Source organism: Rhipicephalus microplus, chromosome 10, assembly GCF_043290135.1.
Source record: "Rhipicephalus microplus isolate Deutch F79 chromosome 10, USDA_Rmic, whole genome shotgun sequence".
NCBI classification, from domain to species: Eukaryota; Metazoa; Arthropoda; class Arachnida; order Ixodida; family Ixodidae; genus Rhipicephalus; species Rhipicephalus microplus.
The window spans coordinates 37,740,999-37,766,911 of NC_134709.1; the positions used below are offsets into that span (position 1 = coordinate 37,740,999).

The 25,913-nt window shown below is 44.1% G+C and overlaps 1 protein-coding gene across 3 annotated transcripts in view; it reads left to right on the forward strand.

The window, feature by feature from the left end:
• GABA-B-R2 (gamma-aminobutyric acid type B receptor subunit 2) overlaps positions 1-25,913 on the forward strand; it is a 408,105-nt gene that overhangs the window by 280,443 nt on the left and 101,749 nt on the right. For all 3 annotated transcript variants that reach the window (XM_075875480.1, XM_075875481.1, XM_075875482.1), the window contains exons 3-4: positions 8,636-8,803; positions 25,025-25,132. In XM_075875480.1, coding sequence (XP_075731595.1) covers positions 8,636-8,803; positions 25,025-25,132 — 276 coding nt within the window. The remainder of the gene's footprint in view (positions 1-8,635; positions 8,804-25,024; positions 25,133-25,913) is intronic.

Here is a 25,913-nt window from a genome sequence, read left to right on the forward strand (position 1 = left end):
GTCTATTCAAGGGCCTGTTCGCCAAGGTTTGTAGGAAGCTGAGCTTCTCTTTTGAGAGTACGACATGCACTAAAAAGAGATAATTTCTTAAGTAATTTATTTCTATAAGAGTTCGCTAGGGCTGCTTCATATTCTTGGCACGTATTGTGCCTGTAAGGTAAGTTCATTTCCTCAGACTATGTTACTGTTCACTATAAGCCTGGCAAGAAAAAAGTACTGGGACGCACCCATGATGCCAACATATATGTATTAAAGCAAAACCATCTTCAGGGTAATTGAGAAAATTTAGAATGTCATTCTAATTCGCAATATTAATATAAGAAACCCTGCTTCAGATATTTGACAGTCCCATACGTAGGCGGGCTCAGAGGCTGATTATCTTTCCAGGTGAAAAAAGTACATGGTGGCAATTTTAAGACGGTAAAATCTTTAAAAAAATGTGGCAAGTTTACACTAAAGGTGGAGGGCTGAACTCAAAGCAAAGATCAGGGGTCGACTTAGCTTCTGTCGACCTCTACAGCCTCGATTTAGTCGTTGCTCAATTTGGCTAGGCATTGCAAGGCTTGGCTGTGTGGAGCGTAGAACTATATTTTCGGTGAACTGTCGTTGTGCCTACGTGAGGTGAATGATAACGCTGTATATTCTTGAGTCGGTCTTACTTAACACTGTTCTAATTAGCGTAATCATATTTCTCATAGCTCTAATTAGCCGTTTTTAACTAACGAAGTATTCAGTAACAATTAGCCACAGCGAACGCTTCTGAACATTAATTAGCAAGGTCCTACAAACATGAAAAAAGGGGACAAAGAGAGCGCTCCGTTCAAGCAACAAACTTCAACGTAGATGCCGATTGTGATGGCACTTTTCTGCTCATTCTGCGTGGCCCAGCCCCGAGCTTCAACGACTCCGTGGTTAATATAATCCGCCCTGTTGTATTATCGCGCTCCGCCACTCACCGAACGTTTCTCGGATTACCGAGAAAGAACTAAGAATACTTTATCGAGAAAGCGTTAGACCGAAATCCATACGTTAGCCATACTCTGGTGAGGAGCATTGTGAAAATAGATTAAGGCTCTTCGCAAGAAACTCCTTTCACATTGTCACAGCGCGCTTAGATGACATAGCAAGCTCAGTCGATGGTGTTCTCCAAAAGTGAAGTCCGCTGAAAGATCTTTTGTCATCCGTGCGATTACGGTAGTGATTACGCGTGAGAGGCGTTCGGCAGTATAGCACGACAGCTATTAGCGTGCGCTGATTGGATAAAGTATGTCGGCTGGTGGCTGTAATTGGCCACTGTTCGTCGATCTCTACTCTATGAATGCACGCTGAAATCACTCTATGCGCTCTTAGAGTATACACAACTGGCGTAGTCAGTAGGACAAAGAGTTTGGGGGTTCAACGCCCCTCACCGAAATTTTTCCCTTTCGCATTTTCATATATACGTACACATATACAAGGGAGGTATGAATATACCCAGATTGCAAGTTAAAAGACCTCCCCTCCACACCCCACCCCCACCCACCACGACGCCAACAACAAAAGTTTTCGCTAGACCTCAAATATATACCTTCAAACCCCTCTCCTACGACGTCTTTCAAAATTAAGGTGTTATCGCACATAGTACCATTTATAAAACTAAAAATATTTATAAGTAAGGCTCATATCATAAACCTTTGCTTAGAGGAATACGTCAGCAACTAGCAGTCTTGCAACAAGAAATCACGGCATATCCACGAAGTGAATGAGGATGAATGGGTGCAGCCGTGGGACTGTTCAGTATTATCGTAAATCTCCCGTAACATTGACCTTTTCAGATATATTACAATGTTCTTCGCTGTTTTCATTCATACGAAATTCATCGTAGAGCATATCAACACGTCGTGTGCTGCACAAGCCAGTCGTTGTCCATGATGATGATCATCATCTTCATCGTCATCAGCAGCATCGTCATCGTCATGACGTATAGTGTGTACCTTGTGTGTGCTGCTGTGACGGTAGAAAGAAAATGTGTGGTGTGGACCACGCTTGTTCTTCATCGTCATCAGCAGCATCTTCATCATCAGCGGTGGCTACAGCGTACAACGCCAACGCACACAGACAAGTCTCGACCATAAGGAGCTTCGCCCCTGATAACTTCTGCCTCCGACATTTTGATGCACGCTTACGTTGTTGCCTGCATTTTCATGCCCCGCCGTGGTGATCTAGTGGCTAAGGTACTCGGCTGTGACCCGCAGGCCGCGGAATCGAATCCCGGCGGCGGCGGCTGCATTTCCGATGGAGGCGGAAACGTTGTAGGCCAGTGCGCTCAGCTTTGGGTGCACGTTACAAAACCCCAGATGGTCGAAATTTCCGGAGCCCTCCGCTACGGCGTTTCTCATAATCACATGGTGGTTTTGGGACGTTAAACCCACACATCAATCAATCAATCAATCAATCAATCAATCAATCAATCAATCAATCAATGCATTTTCTTTGGAGTGTACGACCCACCAAGTCCGATCAACCATACAAAATGCACGACTTTGAGGAGTCTCTTGCACACAAAGAACTTTGCTGGCTGTTGCAAATAAGTTCTTTTTTTTTCGTAAGTATGCATCTCTGATACCCTTGTGTTACGCAAAAAGCTTCCGTCAGTAATATTCTCTTTTTTGTTTTTGTTTTTCGCTGCAGAACTTATCGATATGGTGTAGCCGAGGCAATATGGACCTCAAGCTCTCCACAGCAAAACAGTTTGAAAAGAACAGAACAGAATCTTTTAGGGGGGGGGGGGGGACTCTTCACAAATTCGTGAACTTCCTAACATGATATGGGAAATAAAAACGGGCTAAATTTCCTATTATTAATATTAAAGGTTAGTCCTACAAGCACCACTAGAACTCGGGCAGCAGGAGAAAGTCTCGTACCTCTTCTTGTTCATATCTCGCGAAGAGATCTTCCGAAATCTGGTGGGGAGTACTATCAACACTGCTGTACGGGTACTGTATGGTTAGCGAGACGTCGAGATAACGCACGACGTTTCATCTATCACACGGCGACGCATTAATCTCGGCGCAGTCTCTTACATTCCGGTACGCCATTACTCCCTATTCGCGCGCGAAAGAAATCATACACAACGTTTCCTGCATGTTGCGTTCTCGAGCAAGTAAGCTACGTCGTATACACACGTCGATATCCATGCCCGTACCAAGGGCCGACTGTGGCAAGCGCGCAGCAAGCAAGCAAGCACGCTCGATCCATTCATCTTGATAAGCTCCACTCCTTGGAGAAGGCGAGAATTGGGAGAAAAGGAAAGGAAGATAGTGAAAGGATGTTCCGGGGGAGGAGGCCTGAAGATATAGACCGGCCCATTTGAAAGCTCTGTGCCTTTTAGCGCTTTCCTGCTTACGGCGCCATCTTCGCCACCGCCATGGTGGCCAACGGCCAAACTTAGCGTCGTCACCATCGTCGCAAACGACGTTCCTTGACTGATGCGACGGAGACGTGGTTCGAAAAGTCGTTGCTTCGCTGCGGCGGCGCTGGCTGCCGCCATCGAGTCTGTCTCTCTCACTCTCTCTTGTTCCCTCTCCCTGTCTCTTCCCTTGCTCAAGAGACGGGTTTTCGCTCGTCCCTGAAAAGATCTTCGCGACCGGAACTCCTTCGACCAGACTGAATGCGCGCGACACGGATTATGGCTGATCGTCGCTGAGGAGCCATTAATCTTGGCCAAGCTGCGGGGGCCTCGTTCGAGGGCTCAGTCTAAAAAAAGAAAACGACAGTATCGATGAGAGTGACTGCGTCCTTCTTTCGCACTCCAACGGACGGCAAAGATCGGCGGATGCCGCCTTACCATCTTGGCTTCGCTCATCCCACTTCTCTTTTTGTGGGACCCACCGGATGGCCTAGAGCATCTCGTTCCAATTACGAAAGCGATGGCGTCGGGGGGCGAGCGAGTGAATGAAAGAGGTTCAGTGCCTCGCAAAAAACCTCTCCGCTATTTCTGTAACGAGGCGTCGAAACCAACGGGAGCACATCGGATACATCACCCGTTCTCGCGATCGTTATCTAAATGCGAGCATGTTCGCGTTGTATACACTGTCTGTTGCTAAAGCTGCGGCTCGGTCTCGTTGAAGGCAGACTTGCATCTCGTCCTGGTCTGGCTCGACGATAACAATGTCGGCCGAAGAACTGAAGCACCTCTTCCGCGTGCGGACGGGAAAACGCTCGTTCCACATAAACCAATGCTCGACCGTTATCCTTTCTACTATTAGGGCCGCAGAAAAAGGATGGAAATAAACCAAATGTCGCTGAAAGACGATAGTCTCCTGCCAGCCTTCTATCATGCATAGCGTCGCAATTTCAGCGCTGCCTAATAAACACTAGGGTCTTTGGAATTAAACATCTATGTGATTTCTAGTAAAGGAACACACCACCTGATGCTTACTTATTGAGGTGTCACCTTAGATATGTGTAATATTTGCTTTTTGATTGACAATGTTCCCAAGTTGGAACGCACCGACCAGTTCAAGATGGCTGGTCGTTCAGCAGGTGCTTTAACTTTCGTCCATTCGCTAAATTATTTTGTGTGTAAAACAGACGGACAAACAGACAGACAGACAGGCTAAAATTTTTGCGCTCAAGTATCCCAAGAAAGACTTTCGTCTCTATTAAAGAGGCAGAAGGTAGTATTCACCTAAAAATGTTCTGTAGACTATTCTACGCTCGGGAAAGCGAAAGGGGGAGTAGACAGATGAGAGAAAGAACGGTGAAACAAAGAAGAAAATGAGCAATGAAGGAGATGGCGCGAATGTGCCGGTGGCACTATGCAATTCGTCAGAGTCTTTCCACAGAGCCGTAGTTCTGAAAAAGCGAAACAAATTCGTGAAGTTTGGAATGAGTTGCGCAAAGCTGCGTGACTCGATGAAGAGCCAGAAGTCAGAAGACTCAACTTGGAAGACTTGAGGAAATATGGTCCTCAAGTCTTCTGACTAACGCCAGTTGATTTCTTCCTATCTCCTTTCCTTTATTCCTTTCTTTCTTCCTTTCTGTCAATTTTTATCTTTATGTCTTTTATGCTGATTGTTTATTTCTTCGATTCACCGTATTTCTCTCCTTTCTTTCTCTTTCTTTTATTTCTTTACCTTCACCTCACCTCCTTTTCCCCACTTCCCTTTTCCACCCATTTGTTCTATTATACTACAGAAGGCTATGTTATGTTCTCATAGCGTAACTGTGAAGCGCAATGGTTACGCCACTCGCCTGCACATTGAGGGTGCTTATCACTGAGTTAATTCCGGTGGTTTATTAAAGCTTTTCTAATTACTAGTTCCGTCTGTATAGAAATGTTCGTTGGTTCTTGCAGCCCATCTGTTGCCCTCTTCATTTTTAGTGCTCCAGCAGGGAATAACAGGATTAGTGCGATTTCCGTGGCGCACGCCCGTTCGTGCTGACAACTTTTTGTAGTCGTTCATTTTACCTCGAGCTTCCACAACATCGCAATCAAAGAAGTGCTTTAACTGTGTTCTGATATTACAAGCGATGGAGTTACCAAATATACAAACAGTCATGCCAAGTTATCGTACTGTGCTTGACTTTGTGGACTACAGTGTACTATTCCTTCGTTGAATAACTAAGTTGATTCAATAAGTAAGTGAATTATTACAGTTACCAGCGAGTAAATTGGACTGCTGCTACTGCGGGTGCCTTTGAAGAGGAGAGAGTTCGTAGTCTGTACTTCTCATTCTGTCCCGCCCTAACACACGTCATAGTGACCGTGCTCCATAAAGCCAGCGCCCAGCATGCTACCTTGATCTCTTCTATGACTAAAATTTTTTTCTTGACTATGCAAGTTGACAACTGTCTATTATCAGGCTGAGCCATCGTGTCGTCCGCCATCGTTAAAGTTGAAGTTTCAGCGAGAGTACTGAAACAAACTTCGGGGGAAAAAATCAAGGACCTCGTCCTATGAAATGAAAACTGTGAAGTACGCAGCACATAAAGACGTAAGAATTCGATGCTCTAATTTGCATCATCCCTCTTAGGAGTGTTCATGAAAAATAAAATTTGAAACGGCTCTAAAGCGAATTCCTCTATCGATGGTTTCATCGCGAGTTTATATTTTTCCAATTACGTAACGAACTGACGAATCACTGCTCCGCCACTTCGCTTCTGAACACATGGCGCTCCTTTAACCTCGTCCGCGTGCTGTTTTCCCGTTCAGTATCAGCGCCAGCGTTGATTGTCACTGTCAGCTACTTAAATCACATCAAAATGTTGGCGAGGGCTTTGTCAAAAGACGATGTTATGTGACTTTCGCCTTACTTCGTCCTCCCTGTCAAATTCACATTGAGGTTCAATCTCAAATTCAAACTTATTTCAACCTTTTACAATCTAACGTATGGAGGACAATTAAAAAAAGCCGCCGAAAGGCGACTTGACTAGTCCGTAGCCCATATCAAAAGATAAGGGAAACTTATCTTTCAAAATCATAACTTCGTACTTCACTAAGAACGCCTTCGACAACGCCGCAAGCATGCGAAGGAATGTTGTCCTTGTAAAAGCAGCTTCACAGCAATCTGTTTACAGGATGGCACGGAGTGTATTAATTTGCGTGTTCAAGGATAACCCGACAGGAACAAGTTTCTCGCAAATTCGCACACGTTGAACCATTTGCACAGTCCGATAAGCTCGTGCTCCTGAGAAAATGAGCGCTTTGATTAGGTTTCCAATCATGGCAGCCTATCACGTAAATAATAAATTTTCGCCTGTGATGAATATATTCTGCTCGAAAAAAAATTCATACATTTGCCTGAGAAAAACCATCTCTACCGTTGAGCATTCTCACGAAATTCGCGCTAATGCCGCAATTTTAGGCGATGCTGTTCATGCAGTAGGATCCTTACTTGGATGATAGCGTGAGTTATTCATATTTACCGCAAACAAAAATAAAATCATGTTTTAAAGCCTCGTTATTCACCGCCGTGTTTTAATGAGAAAAGATTGCATCCCCTCTTGTATATTCCCTTTTATTTTTTTTATTTTTTTTGCTGGTGGTGCATCTGGCTTTCTTCGCGCGTGAATATTGCAGTCGTAGCTGCATGCATTTTGGAAAACGTTCGCGTGCTAACTGTGAGCTAAATTATGAATTATGATTGGGCGTTAGCGTTATTTATGAATGCGTGGGTGCGTTGTTCATGTGTGTATGCGGTTTCGTGCGCGGGGGTCTTTCATATTTCATTGAGACACCTGCGCTAGTCTAGCACAGCATGCAGTAGAAAAAACAGCGTCCCCGAAACTTTTAATGAGATACTGTCCGGAAACTTTTCACCAACTGAGAGTTGGGACTTGTAAGAAGAGAACTAGATCCTTGATACTTTGGATTACGAAAGCAACACAGAAAGATTTTTTTCTGCCACGCTTTTCAAAGTATACAGTACATTTTATTTCCGTTATCGCCGACAGGAGTCTGAATGGCAAACTTGTCCTATTATTCCCATTTTTACTAACGAAGAATACTAGATGAAAATTGGCCGAGTATTTGCAAGCCTCGCTGCGAAGGTAATCGAAAGACGATAGTCTTCTGTCTGGAGCTGCGTGAAAGAGGACGCCAATTGGCAGTAATGTCAAGAAACAAAAGTTTGTAGAATGCAGAGCCACTGGTGGGTGGCAGCACTGTGTCGTTTTAGCGTAATGTAGAAGTACCCAATCTTTTGTTCGTAGCGTCCCATTGTCAGTGCCGCGTAATAAGCACTTCTGTCTCTAGAATTACGTAAGAATGTATTTTCTAAATCAAGAAACACATAACCCAATACTTACGTATTGAAGCTGAGCCTCGGTTATGCGTAGCATTTGCTTTTTGATTGACCATGTTCACTAGTGTGAACGCAGATACCAGGTCAAAATGACTTGGCGATGAGCAAAACCTTAGACTCTCGCCAGGTGACTGAGTCGTTTTACACACAGATAAATAGAAATACAGACAGACAAAATTTTCTGTGTTGAGTATCCAGAGGAAGATTTTCGCATTTAAAAATAGCACAGCAATGTTATCGTCAGAGCGCATGCGAAACTGTACTGATGACGTATTATAGGAATTGTGAATTTGTGTGCAGGAAATGGCGGTTGTGGCCAATCCCTCAATGCATGATGCCCATGTCGTGTTTCTGGCTTCAACGCTAGTTGTTATGCCAGCCGTCAACAAAAGCACAACCTTCCAGACGGCTGTTTTGGATTACACAAATAGAGCGGACGCGAGAATTCTTTCTTGAAGACGGCTTTTTGCAATTATTTCGCAATTGATGCTATTCTCGAACTAACTTTTTTTAAAGAGGTCCTGCAACACTTGTGTAATTATGTCACTCCCGATGCTCAAATCAGCCGATGGTTGAGCTCATGTGCTTTTGGTAAAGTGATGCAGTTTATTTTGTTTATATGACATCAATTGCAGAAAGATGAGCCAACGATTTCTAACTTACTGAAACTTCATTTCAAATTGCACGCCACGTGGTGTGCTGTAATTTATGGCTCACAAGTTCACAGGATCCTCGACTGCCAATCGGCAGCATTTTCTGATCATGTCCAAGCGGTGTCGTAGGGCCCCTTTAGATGTGGATGCGAAATATTTAAAGTGACTTTCTTGTTTCTTTTTCTCGTTCGACAGCTGACGTACGCCGATACGCACCCGATGTACACCCTAGAGAACTACCCGAACTTCTTCCGGGTGGTGCCGTCCGAGTCCGTGTTCAACCAGGCCCGGGTCGCTCTGCTCAAGCACTTCAACTGGACCAGGGTCGGAACGCTCTACCAGACCAATCCACGATACGCGCTGGTGAGACTCGCTTGTTACTTCTTCACAAAGCCATAGAATCCGCATTGTCATGTCACTCCCGGTCTGGAGCTGATTTGTTGCGCGACAGAATAGGATGGAGGTCAATGGCAGAAGTCTTGGTGCTGCTAATAACATAATAAAAGTACGAGGGTGACAATGATTAGGGTAGTTCACATGACGTCTGGAATTACGTCATATTAATTAAATCCGAGAGGACTTGCCACATGCATTTAGGACAACTCAATAATTGTATCGCAGTGTACCTTAAAGAGGCTCTGAAAAACTTTTCCAAGCAAACATGGAATGAATTCAGTGGAAAAACTTATTGCCTCACAAATTCAACGCCACAAGAATTTTAAGAATCCGTACAGTGCGATTGGAGTTACAAAGATTTGTCGCATGCTGCAAACGCATTTTGTCTTCTCTCGCCCCGACGAAAGCGCTGGAAGCAAAGCAGGGAGGTAGGGCAGTGGCAAAGAAATCAGGTCACGCACGATTGGTGACCTTGAGCACTTTTTCATTCATTTTTCTTGGAATACACGGTTTTTTCAGTGTGATCGCGCGCGCACGCAAGGACAAGTCACCGCCTCGCGCGGCGATCTCTGTAACGACCGAGCACACCTTCTTCAAAGCAGCCATTGCTGATATAGGGTTTCCTACGAGTAATTTTTAAGCGTTTTTCGTCCTTTGTCGAAAGAACACAGCAATTTTTAGCTGATTTGATAATTTATTGTGAATTCTAGGCCGCGTGATGCGCTACAGTATTTAGTTCGCGTGTTCTCGGAAGCCTCCACTACCGATCGGCAACGTTTTCAGACCATGCCAAAAAAATGTTGCAGGGCCCTTTTAATTGTTATGTGATTCAGAGATACCTCATAACAATCGATGTAACACTCTTTAAAGGGCGAGGATGGACGAGAAGGAATATAAGAAAGCTGTTACGCTTAAATTGTACTTTTACGTATCTTAAGCCAGAATTGACACATTACGCAGTGATGATATTGTCATTTAACGCTTGTAGACGCTGGCTGCGTTTTTGTCTTACTAATTAAATTATAGTATGAACGCAATCATTGAATTCAGGATGGCCAAGAAACAATGTTTCTCTTACGATGCACCTTCTACTCCTCAACGTCGGTTCCAGATTCATAACGTGACTTACGGGCAATACCAAATGTTTGCTATGCCATTTTTGGTAATGTAGAGTACATGATTATAGTGCTAATTGCATGCTCGGCTACATACAACGTCACCTTTCCAAAGCACCCTCTTTCTAAAAACGAATACTCTATAAGTCTCTCATGCACTCTAAGCTTCAGTATGCATCTGACATATGGGATCCCAGTCATGCTAACTTTATCGTCTCTTTTGAACTAGTACAGAACAACTCTCCTAGATTCAACCTCTTTAACTACAACCACACTGCCGGTATAATCTCAATGTAAAATACCTTGTCACTTATTTCATTGGCTTACCGACAAAAACTCGCCCGTCTTTCAATATTTCATTAAATTTTCTGCCATCCAACACAAAACAATGACCTCATACTCCAGCTTGTGTGCGTTTCCAACCATACTGATCATCGTAATGAAGTAGAAATTGCCTCACATCACACTGAGTTGTTCTTTTAGTGATTAATTCCCCATACATCTCACGATTAGAATTACCTTCCCTTAAGTGTCGCAACCATCGCCGACTGCAAACGTTTTCACGATACATCAGCTAACATTGTATAGGCGGGAAAATTCTCTACTCATTGCTCCTGTTTGTTTACTTTATTTTGTTTTCCTGAACTAACTACAACTTTTGTATAATCTGGAAAAATGCTGTGTTAACCAAATTCACTGCACGTTTTTTTTTTATTTCATCTATTTATCAACTCCTCTCTTGAATGTCATTTTGCCCTGACGGTATTATAAATAAAAATAAATATTTTGGCATCCACTTGTTAGGAGCGGATCTCCTTAAGCCCGAACTCCGAAATCGCCGTCGAAGCTCCCTGCGCAGAGCATGTCCACCGAGAAACACTCGCAGTGAGAGTGCAGGCGCGGCGGCAGATGGCACGCGCTACACCGCGCGCGGTGCAGCGAGTTGGGAGAGCAGACGCTCTCTCTACCCGCTCCCCAACCTACCACCTTCACAAAAGCCAGCAACGAGATCAGGTGCTTAGTTGTTGGCGTCCCATTCTTAAGAGCTTCGCTAATCGGTTATATACGTACACGGAACAACTGCTAGTTTTTTGCCTTGAACACCCCTCGCTGACCAATTCCAGTTATAACGTTGCTGCATTTTTTCGGACTCCCCTGAACTTACCTCTGGTCTGCTCTTCCGGTTTTGGTCTTGGTAAGAGAAATCTGCACTGGACACAATTGTGCAACTCGCCTAAAAGCTATTCTCAGACTCAATTTCGGGAAGTCATTCGAAGGAGCCTTGGAATGCGTCCTCTTCATACTGTTATTCATAATCGTTAAAATTTATACCTTTTTTTTGGAACTGTACAGCAACCATCTCCAACGTTGTACGTATTTCGCGCCCATAACACTAATATCGATGATAACCATTGACCAAATTTAACTGTCGCGTTTACTAGCATATCACCCCCACAGATTGTCACTGGCTGAAATTAGCTAGTGCTGGAGGCGTGATGGCTAATCCTGGTTCGCAGTTGCTAATACGCACTAAATGTTCGTTAGTGCTGTTTAATTTTGGCTAAATCCTACTTAATTTTGATTAAATTTTGGTTATTTTGGTATTGTTGGTAACCTACCGCGGTTAACTGAGGTGAAATACTGGCCAGTGTACTATAGTATTATTGGTAACCGTGGGTAACCGATGTAAAATATTGGCCAGAATTCGTGAGCGGTTTGCTAAAGTCAGACTTGCGTTGACTGTACGCTGTTCTCATTAACAGCTTTTATTTACATCATTCAATTTTATCTTAGCGATTACGAAATTTGCAATGTATAAGGCATAATTTATCCTTTCCACTCGAACGGCTGTCATACGCTTTCCTCCCTCCGAAACATGTGTTTGCTTTTCCGCAGTACGAGTAATTTAGAGGCAAAGCACGCTTTACAGTGTACCACTCTCGCGACGTCTTTTCATCACACGGGTCACTGGAAAAGATGATCGACAACGAATTCGCAAATACTATGATTAATTGTTGAAATTAGGAGTAAATACAACAATTCGCAATTCGCACAGAGCGCATGCGCGTTCAGCGAGCAAACTTGTGTTTCGCGAAAAGGAAAGCATCGTGTGACAGCCCAATAATATATAGAGCGGCACACCAGATGTCGAGGTTTTCTTCACCCATCCGAAATCCAGTTCCACCGCCCATCTTGTCTTGCGAGCGGAGAAACATTCCTAAAAGTGCGCTTTGAAATTTCAGAAAGTAAAAATTCAATACCATGTGAATAAGGTTATGAAGTTTCAAGCGGGCGTGCGAGACTGCTGAGGCACACACTTTCACCGCCATATTTTTTTTGCGGTGTTTACGTTGACGTGAGTTCTTTTAGGTATATACTAACCCAGAAGTTACTTACTTAAAATATTAATTAGTTAGTTATAATTATTATTTATTATTATTTAATTATTATTTGATATGTTGATTGATTAATTGATTGATTGGTTGATTGATTTATATGTTAGGTTTAACGTCCCAAAACTACCATGTGATTATGAGAGATGCCGTAGTGAAGGGTTCCGGAAATTTCGACCACCTGGGATTCTTTACCGTGCACCCAAATCTGAGCACGCGGGCCTACAGTATTTTCGCCTCCATCGAAAATGCAGCCTCCGCAGCCGGGATTCGATCCCGTGACCTGCGGGTCGGCAGCCGAGTGCCTTAGCCACTAGACCACCACGGCAGGGCACCAACCAGGAAATTTGGACAGAAAACTTAGTAGAAAACTTGTATTATTTTTGTTTATGACTGAACCTTGTTATCCGTAACAAGAGCGACTCTTTTAGTTCTGCTTCACAATGAAGGCCCGATAGAATTAGCTTTCTTTTGTTTTAGCTTTGAAGCACCTTAAGAGCACGGCTTGTGAGCGTCTAATGTCGCCGTGGTGTGTAGTGTCATCACGTTTCCTCACGAATGGACGCGCACCATGAAAATTGGTTAGACTTCACTACTCGCTGCTGGTCTACTAAAAATAAAGGAGGCAACAGTCAGCCCAAACAAATAGCTAATGACGTCAAAGGAGCTGAAGTCGGGAATTGAAATCGGCCATGCAGGGAAGAAGAAGAACAGTAAACTGCCATTCGACGGGGTTTTCCGACGAGGTTAGTTGAGTGAAAACGCCCTTCTGAACGGTGCGAGCCTTGGCCCCGCTAGTGACTCGTCAAATAAATTTATCAAAATACTGCAGGCTTCGCTCTTCCGCAGTTTTTTTGTTTCAGTCTAGACACGCTACTTGAATAACACGTTATACTTTGTATTTTGTAGACAGAGAGTAAGGTTATATTAATAATAATATTTATTATTATTATTATTATTATTATTATAATTATTATCATTATTATAATTATTATTATTATTATTATTATTATTATTATTATTATTATTATTATTATTATTATTATTATTATTATTATTATTATTATTATTATTATTATTATTATTATTATTATTATTATTATTATTATTATTATTATTATTATTATTATTATTATTATTGAGAAGAACAAGAAAACAGAAACGCACAGGCATGAGCTATTCAGGGCCCACCAATTCCACCACTCAAGATTTCGTCATCCATCGCCAATACGTGTATTGCACGAAAAATGCATCAACTCTTTGAAACAAGTGCGACTGCTGCTTTCGCCACCTGATATATTTCTTTGCCGCCGTCGTCATTGTCGTCGTCGTTCTTGTTGTAGTCGTCGTCGTCGTCGTCGTCGTCGTCGTTCTTGTTCTCGTCGTCGTTCCTGTTGTAGTCGTTGTCGTCATCGTCGTCCTTTTTTCTGTGTAGAGCTGCATCCCGTACTACTACGCGCGCTTTCATTTCAAAACGGAGTGCAACTATGCTTTACAACCGGTGCATCAAGTGTAATCATAAAAGGCCGAAAAAACATTTTTAGGTCGCTTTTCTCTCTTCATTCTCGCAAAATTTACGTCCCTTCTACGCGGCATGCCGTTTGTTTCTCCACACAACTCCACTTCCAGGTTAAAAAAAAAAAAGAAACTCATGATTTTGCTTATACCCTTACCTTCCACGGTGCCCCTCTCGCTAGCACGTCTTGTTTATGTGTTTGTTCACACGTTTCTTGTTGACTTTCTCTCGCTGCGCGCTCCTTCCACAAAGCTCGCTAACGCCAGTCGTGCAACGCGAAAGTTTATCTTCTCCAGTAACGACTCGTTCTCGCTTGCTCCTGAGCTGCTTTTGTTTATCCCTTAGTTTCGTTTGCGTCTCTGTTTCCGCGAAACGATCGCGAAGCAGAGAGAGAGAGAAGCAACCCGGTGGGCCGATTGCTCGCAAAGTATACAGGAAGCTGCTTCTTTCCTCTCTGCTCCGGGATTGCTGCATCGCTCGTCCCAGCGTGCGTTCTCAGCGACTGGAGCAGAGTTCTTCTTCAATTCTGCCGACGCCAGCTAAGATGTTGCCTTCCTCCCGCTCCTCCTCTTGGAATCGCTGTTGCTTTTTCTTCTTCCACTGCCGTTATCCTTCTTAATATATGTCCCTTCCTTCTCTACCTACTCCTTTCCGAGCGACTTCCCTGACGGTGTAAGCACGATTACTTTTTTTGTTTCTTTCGCTCCGTTGAAGTCTAGATTCTCTCCTCTGTCGTTCCAGCCCAAACCGCTTCTCGAGCCGCTCGCATATGCCTTTTTTATGTATGCTTCGAGGCACTCCGCTTTAGATATCAGGTGCGTCCTGCATCCCTTCTTCTTCCTCCTTTTGTGCGAGGTCCAAATACCGTCCCCTCCCCTTACACCTCCGTTCCTTTATTGCATCGCGCCAGTGTAAAGGTATTATTACTATCAAGTTTCCGTTTGCCCTCAAGGCATTCCATCGCGTTCCGCCTTTTGGCTTTTGGTTTCCTTCAGTTTTTACGCGATTCACCCCCTGTATAGTCATTTGTTCGGGCTCTTCGGAATAATGGAAGGATGTTCTTGCCTCCTTCGCCGCATTTATCCGATTGACTTTACGGGGCAACTGCGAATCGACTCGTTAATCTTTATTTTTTTTTCCGCCATTCGCGAAGGAAGTAAATGAAACGCGAAGAACAAATGATACCTACAGTGGAGCCTGACGTCACTATCCGCTGCGCAAACGTAACGGCTATAGGTTCGAGTAGTGTATCGGTCTCGTAGATGCCGTTTTTCGAGGAGTGTTTCGGCAAATATTAGTTTTCTTTTTAAGCGACAACAATTGGTCGTATCGCAAGGCGAGCACGGGGTGTGTTTTTTTTATTTTTGCACTCTCGTTAACCGCTGTAACGATGTATAACGCATCGCTGTGCTTCTCGTAAATCGTAGCCGCACCACTATTATTCTACCTGCTTTCGTTTATTCGTTGAATGAATCCCGATTCCGGAGGTCGTTTACAACGTGAGAACGAATGTAGGCGCCGCCCACAGAAGTCGCTGTCCCGCCCACAGAAAATTTGCATACATTCTTCATTCAATCACATTTCCTAATTTTGTAACGTCAAGAATTTTTTTGTTTTTTTATGTTTTTGGAGTAGGCAGATTTTTTATATGAGCACTCATTTGTGTCGGCAAAATGACCATTTCTTTCCATCTTTTTATTTTTATCCCTCCCCTTTACCTTCTTATCTTCAATCCTATTACTGTTTCTTATTACGAACTGCCGTATTTATCTCTACAATGTTGTAACTAATAGCCATGGTTATGTAGCTAGTGTCCAAACATGCAACCGAATTGATAATATCTATACGGATATATCGATAACCGTATGTTTCGCATAACATCAATGTTCAAGGTAGGTGGGTTCTGGCATTTTTTTTCAAAGAGCAGAGTCCTTAAGGGGAAACAAAAGGATAATTTTGCGGGTGGTTTTTCGAGCCAAATAAGAGATTAACTGCTAAGGATGAGACATACAGCAGTGAAACATGAAAAAAGACAAGAAATATCTCTTCGCGGCTGTTTCCAGTTGTGTTTCGGTAGCGCCCTAGCGGCTGCTCGTAGACGCTGCAAAAACAAACGCTGTAATGTAACTATACGGCACCACACCTTGAAGTTCCAATCGACAAGTTGAGTACGTATCAATTAGTATAACGCATACTGTACCACAGTCAGCGTTCGGTTTCGAAGCGTTCGTTGTGGTGGAAGTTAGTGACTATACTCGGGGACAACCTTTCTTTGCAATGAAGAGAAAGCTACGGGGGGGGGGGGGGGGGGTGGATCTACTGCACATGTACTCTTCCGCTAAGTGGTCCGGTTCGGCTCGCGCTTCGAATGGCGGCCGTTTCCGAATATCAACACTGCGTTCAGTTTACTACGTCGGTTTAGACAGTCGTTTGCGAGGGAAATTCGTCACAAGCTTTTTCAGCGAGTCGTCGCGATAGCTGAACGGCGACGAGCGCGCTCACAAAACGACGAAGGCGTCGTTTTTTACAGTGAGGTGTACGCAAAACGTGCGACGTTTTCACGCGTGTAGAAACGCGAAATCACACTTCAAGAAGTAGAAGAATCATGAATACGCCCTTGGTGTGTGCTGCTTCTATTTATAAACAACATACCGTGTAAAATAAAGTACTGTTTTTTATGATTTTAACGGCGAAAATAGGGACGCAATTCTGGGACTATATTCGTCGGCGGTGGCACATGCCCAGTTTGGCTCCAGAGCCTTCCCTTCAATGCCAATAAAAAGTTGTCCGTGAGTATAGGTAATGCTACTGCCGCGCCGACGGCTCTATGCTACGATTGTCGGTCTCGACACACCATCGCGTACTTTTCCAAGATATTGCAAGTAGCGGAGACTTTCGATACGTGTTATTCAACAATCACGCTGAACCCACATTTAAAGATAGTTTTCATTTACTAGCTCTCAGCTCTTTATCGCTTCACTTATCCACGTCCAATAAAAAGAGAGAGACAGAGAGAACAGACACAGCATGGGACAAATGAGGCTTCTTTTCGAATACTCCTTTCTCTCGAAAGTGGCTCGCGACACAGCGATCTGTGTTTTGTAAGCCCCAATAAAAGATAATCGAATCCAATCCATCGTGACCGATTATACTCGATTCAACCTGTAAACGGCTTGTTGTACGTGAATGTGCCAGTATAGCTGCCGTATGCGCAGATGTACGAAACGGTTGAGAAATTTCACACATGCGGTGTCTCGTCGTGCAAAGAACTAACTCTGCAGTCGTCCAACGCAAACCACGTAGGTTTAACTGGGCAACTGTGTCACGGCGTGCGCGCTTCCAAAGACTGCGGCTGGCCGGCTGTCGAATGAGGAAGTTGTGACGTCACGGCCGTCAACGCTCGCGAGCCGAGCGGCCCGGCGCCCGCTCACAAGAACGTGGAAATAATAAGATCACTCACTTAAAATTTCAATCAGTGACGACTTCGTTTAGATTCAAGCGTTCAATGACGACTCATTTTTAGCATTTTCGCGAAATTCTCAAAAATTGCTTCAGTATCCCTTTAAAACTTTTTGTGGCGCCGGGTTGTAGGAACAGTAAGTATCACCATAAATCTGCACGCGCTCTTTTCATCATATTGTTATTAATAATTATGCGGGTTTAATGTCCCATATCCACCTTAGGATTATGAGAGACAACGTAGTGGAAGGATCCGGAAATTTGGACCACCTGAGGTTCCTTAACGTGCACCCAAATGTAGGCACACGGGCCTCAAGCCTTTCACCTCCGTCAAAAATGCGGCCTCCGTGGCTGGGATTCGATCCCGCGACCTGCGGGTCAGCAGCCGAGTGCTTTAGCCACTATACCACCGCGGCAGTCTTTTCATGCCCCTCTTTTACTGCCTAAATACGTCAGCTGGTTGTTCGGCGTGGCCTCCAGTGACCTTGATGGGTGAGCGTAGACAGCACGTAGAGGGAGAGGGAAAAACAGAGGCAGTAATGAAAAGGAACTCCCAGTGAAGAAAATCCTTATGAGATGGCTAGATTAGAACCCACAAACCCTCGATCCGAAGGCTGGCGTAATAACCACGCTGCTATCTGGGCACGCTAATCGAACATAGTGTAACCTTAAATAGTATCGTATAGTAAGCAGGTTGAGAAGAAAAGTGAGAGAGGAGGAGACAAGTGATGGTGGGGAGGACGAGCAGCAGGATGGAGGATAGTAGAGCATCGCAAATACACAATGAAGAAAAGAGGGAGAGAATCAAAGAAATAGAAAGAAAGAAATGGAGAGAGAAAAATAAGACAGGAAAAAAGAGGAGTGGTAAGCGATAAATAGAGACAGAGGGTGCGGGAGATGAGAAGGAACAAGAAAGAAAAAGAATGAAAAAAAAGAGAAATAAAAATCGACAGAGACGAGAAAGGAATGAAAAAGACAGGTAGATGAGGGGAAAAGAAAGAAACCGAGGAAGAAAGAAAGACAAAAGTCCAGAATATTCAAACAAAGCCACCCAGCTGTGCTCTCACTTCATGCTTCGCCCCTCTTGTGCGAAAACGTTTTTTTTTTTTACACATATCTTTATTACGGCGAAGGTGTTTGTGGTTGGAAAGTGAAACGATGGAGCCGTTCTTGAGTGCGCAGACAGCATAACGAATTATCAATTCTTGCATGCTTGAGCTCGAAGGTTCTTCGTGTTTTTACTCCTTTTTTTTCAGGTTAAGAAAAGCATGTGCAGCTAGGAATTGATACCTGCCGCAGCATTATTAGTTACCCATCAAGTCGTGGTAGTGTTATTAGTATCCTTTGACATAATGCCGTTAAGCGCACAGTTTGAAGCGCGCAGCTCTCGTACTTGTGCTGATAGAGAAACGAAAAAAAAAAAGCTAACGCAGAAAACATTCGTATAGATGCGACTTATACTGATAAACACCGGGGCTGCCGATTTCAGCATGGCTCGGTTAGCCGTCCACGCGGAGGGCTTGGGTGGGGATTTTCTTCCTCATATGAAACAGTGCACAACTTTTAGGTGTTTTAGTCGGTCACCTAAATCGTAATGAAAAGTGCTGAAGCGGAGCAGAGCCTCTCGAATCCGCCCAGTGCGCGAAAGACGCTTCTACGGCGAACACTCAATAAACTCTAGGGGTGGCGTAAAATGAACGTGCTAACCACGTTATGAGTTAGGCTCGTGGTATTGCACAAAAAAAAATCCCCACCTTCATTTCAGTCTGCAAACGTTTTAAATAACCTCTCGGCTTCTTGAAAGATTCGCGCTGCTGAAAAAAAAAGAAACAACCTCGTCGATAAGTCCGACGCTTCGACGTGACCTTCCCGCCGACTATTGGTGGAAACACTTTTCCCTGTGGCTCCCTAGGTGAGAATCTCTCCTTCCCTAATCTAGATAATAATCTTTTCCAAGAGCCCTTTTGAAGAATCGGCCGACCTTTGAATAAGGAATGAGGGATAGAAAGGAAGGAAAAAAAAGAGTGCTGACGCGGAGTCTTCTTTTCACCGACGTGAAGACTTCACCAATTTTATGCACGTGCTTCCACTTTTTTTTGTACGTTTTCACTTAGTCAGAAGACTCATTCAAATCCATACAACGCCAAAGGGCAAAACGTTTTGTCTTATTCCAATTTTAACGTACGTGTAGTTTTGTTTTGTTTTTTTTGCTCGTTTCCCCCATTCAAGTTTGATCTCGAAGGCACTTCATTCCTAAGAAATCCACTTTGAAGACAGCCTAAGCCGGTGTGATTTATAAAGGAAACACGGGGCGAAAAGGTCGACTGCCTTGTTAGGCCTTCGCCAAACAAACGCTGCCGAGGCCTCTTCTTTGACCTTTCACCCGCGTTCACTGTTTCGCAATACACGTTTTGATCCTTTTTTACGAGGACGAGCGTACGGCGATCCAAGGATTAGTTTTTTTTTTTTTTTTTGAAGGTGATAGTGTAGGCTCGCGAGCGAGTGCGTGTTTGCCCACTCGGCGTTGTACACTGAGCAACAACAACCGTGCTCAATTTCGGGTTGTTGCTCTCTCTATAATGTAGTTTTTAGGGAAGATAGCGGAGTACTGGTTCGCTTCTGCGGCGTACTATAGCTTTGAGGCACGTAAACTTTCGGTCCTTGCGGTTCAGCAACAAAGTGCTGATTCCAATTCATTCGTCGTTCCGCGAACCAGCAGGTTTGGCCAGAATAACGCTACGCAGGTGCGGCGGAAAGGAAACAAAGAAACCGCCGACTACGTAACCAAGTTTTTATCACGGGATAGAGACTGTTGTCTACACAGAGGCCAAAAATTATAAACCAAAGATTTTAAAGAAAAATAAAATTCCGCATCCGGATGCGATCCATATCGTAGATTTGTTGCAAAAAATACACAGACAGACAGACAGACAGACAGACAGACAGACAGACAGACAGACAGACAGACAGACAGACAGATAGACAGATAGACAGATAGATAGATAGATAGATAGATAGATAGATAGATAGATAGATAGATAGATAGATAGATAGATAGATAGATAGATAGATAGATAGATAGATAGATAGATAGATAGATAGATAGATAGATAGATAGATAGATAGATAGATAGATAGATAGATAGATAGATAGATAGATAGATAGATAGATAGATAGATAGATAGATAGATAGATAGATAGATAGATAGATAGATAGATAGATAGATAGATAGATCATTTTTAAAATGGTGCTACTAGCACAGATATTGCGGCATGCGATGTTAGTACAATTCTTGCGGTTCCTGCTATAGCCTTACGCTGGCTGGACCTTTATATACACATAACCTACGTATACCAGGAAAACACACCTATAGAGTCATCCTCACATGTGCAAATTTTTTCTCCCAACGTTTTTATCCAGAGCTCAAATTGGCTGATTTCTCATTGCCTGTGAGAAAACTTTGTTCTATTATTGTTTTTGTTATCAAAGACTTTCATTTGGTCATATCATTACTACCCATTTACTAATGCTTCCTTTTTTTTACCACAAAAGTGTTCTATGCCGGGGTCCACCACTGTTCCGCTGACGTATCTCCGTCACGGGTATGACGTTGTAAAATGTATACGAACAAATTCCAAAGAAACAAACGAGATGAAAATGTTCCTAAGCGGGGCGTAGAACCACGGACATCTCGCTCCTCAGCGCGGGACACAAGCCACTAGACCACAACGCACACATCGCTTAGCTCGTTATCAGCAAACTATTTGTATACACCTCGTACCATTGGTGGAACTCAGAGCTCCACAACTTATACCCCTGTCACACGGGTACTTAAAAGTCTTTTAAGTAAGCGGTCTTTTTCCGAAAAGGAGTTCCTGACAGCAGACACACGGCACAGAGCGAACTCCTTTTCAGAAGCGGTCTTTTTCGTAAACTGAGTTCGTCGATCTCTTTTACGGCTCCGAATGAGTAGCCTCGAAACCAGTGGGCGCCAGCAATTTTCGAGTGGTCAAAAAAAAAGAGCGAATGCTTATTTTTCTGTCACCAAAGCTCTTTGTAAAAACAAATTTCATATCCTGCAGAAGGTGTATTGAACTCTTTTAATGGTTATTTCCTTTTCTACTCTCGTAAGCAGCTACAACGCGTCGGCGATATCACGTGGTGACGCTCGGTCTTGCGCTGCTTTATCCTCTCCTTGGCGGCTTTTGCAGCGTCTGCCTCGCTTTCCAGAGCGAGAAGGCAGGCCGTGAGGCTTGCGATCCTCGCTTTTTCTCCCGTACGGTCGCCCATAACGTGTCGAGAGCAGTCGAGAGCAGCAAAAAACAAATACGGTAAATAAAAGCACAGTGGTTCCAGACGGACTTGTGCACGTTGCTAGTTATGGGAATGCTTCCTTATCTAGTGCAAAAAAAAAACATTCACATTGGTGTTTCTTCATCTCTTATTCTTAAATTTATTTGAAGAAACGAGCAGTGCAACAAGTCTTTAATTTGTACATCGTGATACATAATTTAATTTTCATTGCTTCTCTTGTTAACTGCTAGCGCCACGCTTTCGCTAGCGTCTTCGAACGAAAACACCAAAAGGAGATTGTTGCTGCCGTGTGTCTGCGCCGCAAACACCTCTTTGTTAAAAGTCTTTCAACTTCGTAAAAAACCGCTTACTTAAAAGACTTTTTGCACGCCCGTGTGACACAGGTATTAGGCACATTTTCGCCATCAGTAGCGAGATGGCTCGAGGGTCGCGCGTGATCTCAAGGTCGAAGCGCCGCACAACGCTACGCATCGCTATGCGTGCGCGCCTCCACATGGCGTGTTCACAGTCTGTATAGATGTTCTCAGGCGTGGTTGCTCACTGGCGCGTGCGCTTGTCTTCGGATTCAGGCGCTCCGTACCTCTTGTGCTTCTACCGCATGATTGATTTGAAGTTACAGTGGCTAAAGAGAGCACAAAGATCACCTCGCTCGCTGCCGTGGCCGCGTCGGTGAAAGCACTGCGCTGCTCACTCACGAAGAAATGACAGTTGGTGGCACTCGTTCAATTGTATACTTGTGCGTTCGTTTCGTACGTTTCTTCTTTATTTGAGCAGCGTGTTTTAAGTGTCGAGTTGTGTTTGTGTGTTCATTTCGCACGTGCTTTCTGCTAGAAGTGCACGCTGCAAGTGTCGAGCTGTTTGCCGTTCATCGCGTTACACTGCGATTTGTCGCTGCAACACTCATTCTTTCGCCCTTGTGGCAAAACAACGCATAAAAAAAAAGCTTAACTACCTCTGTAAATACGCGTTTTCCTTTCGTGTTGGGGTGGTTTCCAAAGAGAGGGATCAACCACTTTTTTTCTTTATTTCTCTGCCCATTTATTTCTTTCCCTTTGTTTCCCTCTTCCAATCTGATCTTCGTATTCCTCGTTCCCAATTCTGCAGCGTACGATTGCGAACCCGACATGGTACAGATCGAGCTTGCTTCCTTCCTTCCCGATAAAGAAGCTGCTGTCAAACGCCGCGCTTCGTGCGTTCTTCAAATATGGGCTATTTTCTACGACGACTCATTCGGGACGTAATCGAGAGCTTCGAATTCGTGCCCGGGGGTCCTTTTGATCTCTTTCCGGGTGCGCGTTCTGGGCCTCATCACGTTGATTCATTGAATAAATCATGCTGTCCCTCGGAAAGAGACGCCCTGTATCGGTAGCTGCCACCCTTGAATGAACATGAAAAGAGAAAAACCAGCGTGGTACGGGTTAAAGACGCTTCGAAGTCTGTCACCCCGACGTTGCTGGAACTGAAGCTCACGCTTATTGTATCGGAGAAAGGCAGACCTGCTCGCAAGAACTGGGGAAGTGGAACTCCATTAATTGATTGGGAGATATACGCTCGTACCACTGCTTTCAGGGAGATTGTTTCCTGAAGAAAACGCCTGTTCCGGCCACTTGTTTATTCATCTCAATCTGCTTACTGTTCGTGACACGTGCGGCAGATCCGCTTTCGTGTCGTTTCAGACAGGAACATTCCGCATCATTTCCTTGCGCGGAATACATTGCCAACCAAACGAGCGATTTCGTTCGCACACGGTATAAGTAAGGTGCACCCATAGAGTTTTCCAATATACACTAGAAGGAACTCTGGCGCTAGTGTCTATGGGAGCTGCAATGCACGGCGCTTCAGCGAGCATGGCAATGATGGGTAGTACACACATTTGTCTAAACTCCGTACTTCTAGCCTGCTTTTGGCTCCGTGTGTGTTCGTGTGGCTTGAAGCTGTTTTCTCACGAAACGAAAATCAGCGAATGTTCAGCGAGTGCACTTCACCACCCTAGTTTTTTCGAATTACCTATCCGAATTTGGTCACGAAGTTCAAAAGGGATGAATTTTTTTTTCACAACAAAATCGAAACACAGCAATAAACGAAGCCGCAAGTACGATTCGCCACCAGCAAGTACGAAGACTAGGCAAATGTGTGTACTACCCATCATTCCCATGGTCGCTGAACGATCGCAGCGCCAGAGTGCCCTCTAGTTAATTATGAGAAATTCAATGGGTGCACCAGCCGCACTTAATAGATTAGACTAGAACGATGAAAGTATTAGTACTACGTACAGTACAGGCCTGCTGGCATTCTTTTTGGCGCATCTCTCTCCCTGTATTCTGAATACATCACGCCTGCAATTCTCAATGATGCGCCGCGGCGGTACAGAAGCTACGGAGCTCCACTGCTCACTTGAAAGCCCCACCGTGGTGGTCTATAGTAGTCATGGCGCTCGCCTGCTAGCCCGAAGGTCGCGTGTTCGAATCCCGGCTGCGGCGGCTGCATTTCCGATGGAGGCGGAAGTGCTGTAGGCCCGTGTGCTCAGATTTGGGTGCACGTCAAAGAACCGCTGGAGGTCGAATTTTCCGTAACCCTCCACGACAGCGTCTCTCAAAAGCATATGGTTGTTTTGGGACGTTAAACCCCACATACTATTATTGTTGCTGTTCACTCGAAAGTCACTGTTTCGATCCCAGCCGCGACTGTCTCATTTAGATGACGGCGCGATTCATGAGGCCCATGTATAGTGCATGCTGAAGAACACAAGATGACCGAAACTTTCAGAGCCCTTCACCGGAGCGTGCCTGATAATCATATCGCGTTTCTGGCAATTTAAACACTAGACAACTTCATTACGGTCTCAGGAAACATGTACTTCTTGTTTCTTTGAACGACCTTGCTAGTACTTTGGAAGATCCGTAGTAATAAATTCCTCGCATTTGAGACTACAAAACTTTTTACTTTCTTGCACTCCATGTGTAATTACGTGAACCATTCAGACAAGTAACGTTTCGGTTCAAAACTTTCATCAATACCTGCAACACCCTTCAGAAAATCTAATTTATTGATGTATTTATTGATTGATTGATTGATTGATTGATGTAGTCATTGATTTATTGATTGGTTTATTTATTTATTGATTGATGTAGTTATTGGGTGATTGATGTATTCATTTATTGGTGTATGCATTGGCTGGCTGATTGATTGATTGATTGATTGATTGATTGATTGATTGATTGATTGATTGATTGATTGATTGATTGATTGATTGATTGATTGATTGATTGATTGATTGATTGATTGATTGATTGATTGATTGATTCTTACCGCTGTCATGAATGAAAACTGAGCATCGTGTTTTGACACGTGCGTTTCTCTTTCTTTCTTTCTTTTTTTATACCTCGCAGCCACACAGCCGCCTGCTGACAGTGCTTGACTCGGCGAACATCCAGATCGACGAGGTGCAGGGCATCGGCGAGGGCGACGACATCGAGCACGAACTTGAAAAGCTCAAGGTGGGTCAGAAAGAAGCCACCTGTTTTGTTTGTTTTTTTTGCGTTTCGTTACATGACTTCCTGTAGGGTGTATACGCCGAACAGAACGCGCTATTTTCGCACTACATACCGGGAACTCATCGCCTATACATTCCTTCAGCCTTTCGCGGAGTATCTAACTTTTTTAATTATTTACATTTCATGATCAACTTTTCTGTTTCACGAACTATGGTTCTCACTATATCCCTCATATATACAGCCTGTAGCCTCTGCTTTTACCTTTGCCTCTCAGAGTACTATTGGGAGGAAGTCCAGTGGCGGCCCACTTGTGTTGCAGTAGTTACGATGCTCAGCTGCTCGGCCAAAGGTGATGGGTTTGATATCAGTCACGGTGGCCGAATTTAGACGGAGATGAAAGGCTAAAGCCCTGTGCACTGTGTGCCATCAGTGCGGAATGCCAGATAGCCAAAACTAAAGGAGCCATTAACTACGACATACTTCGTAATCATATCGTTGTTTTGGGACGTAAAACATCAGATATCATTCCTACTGAAGCCGAACGATGCATTTTCTGCGTAGGCTATACCGGCTGCTCTCATTGAAATGTACGTAGTAACACGGCACCTTGAAGCACGCCTACGTGGAAACTAGCTCGCACGACTGCTCCGTTGCGCATTTAATGATGTCTAAGGGTCTGTTGATTTGTGGCACAGCCCCAGAGGCGGCTTGTAGCATCACTGAGCAGCGGTGAAAGCCCGTATGTGAGAGCAGCAACAGTATACTCTTAACACTAGCACACATT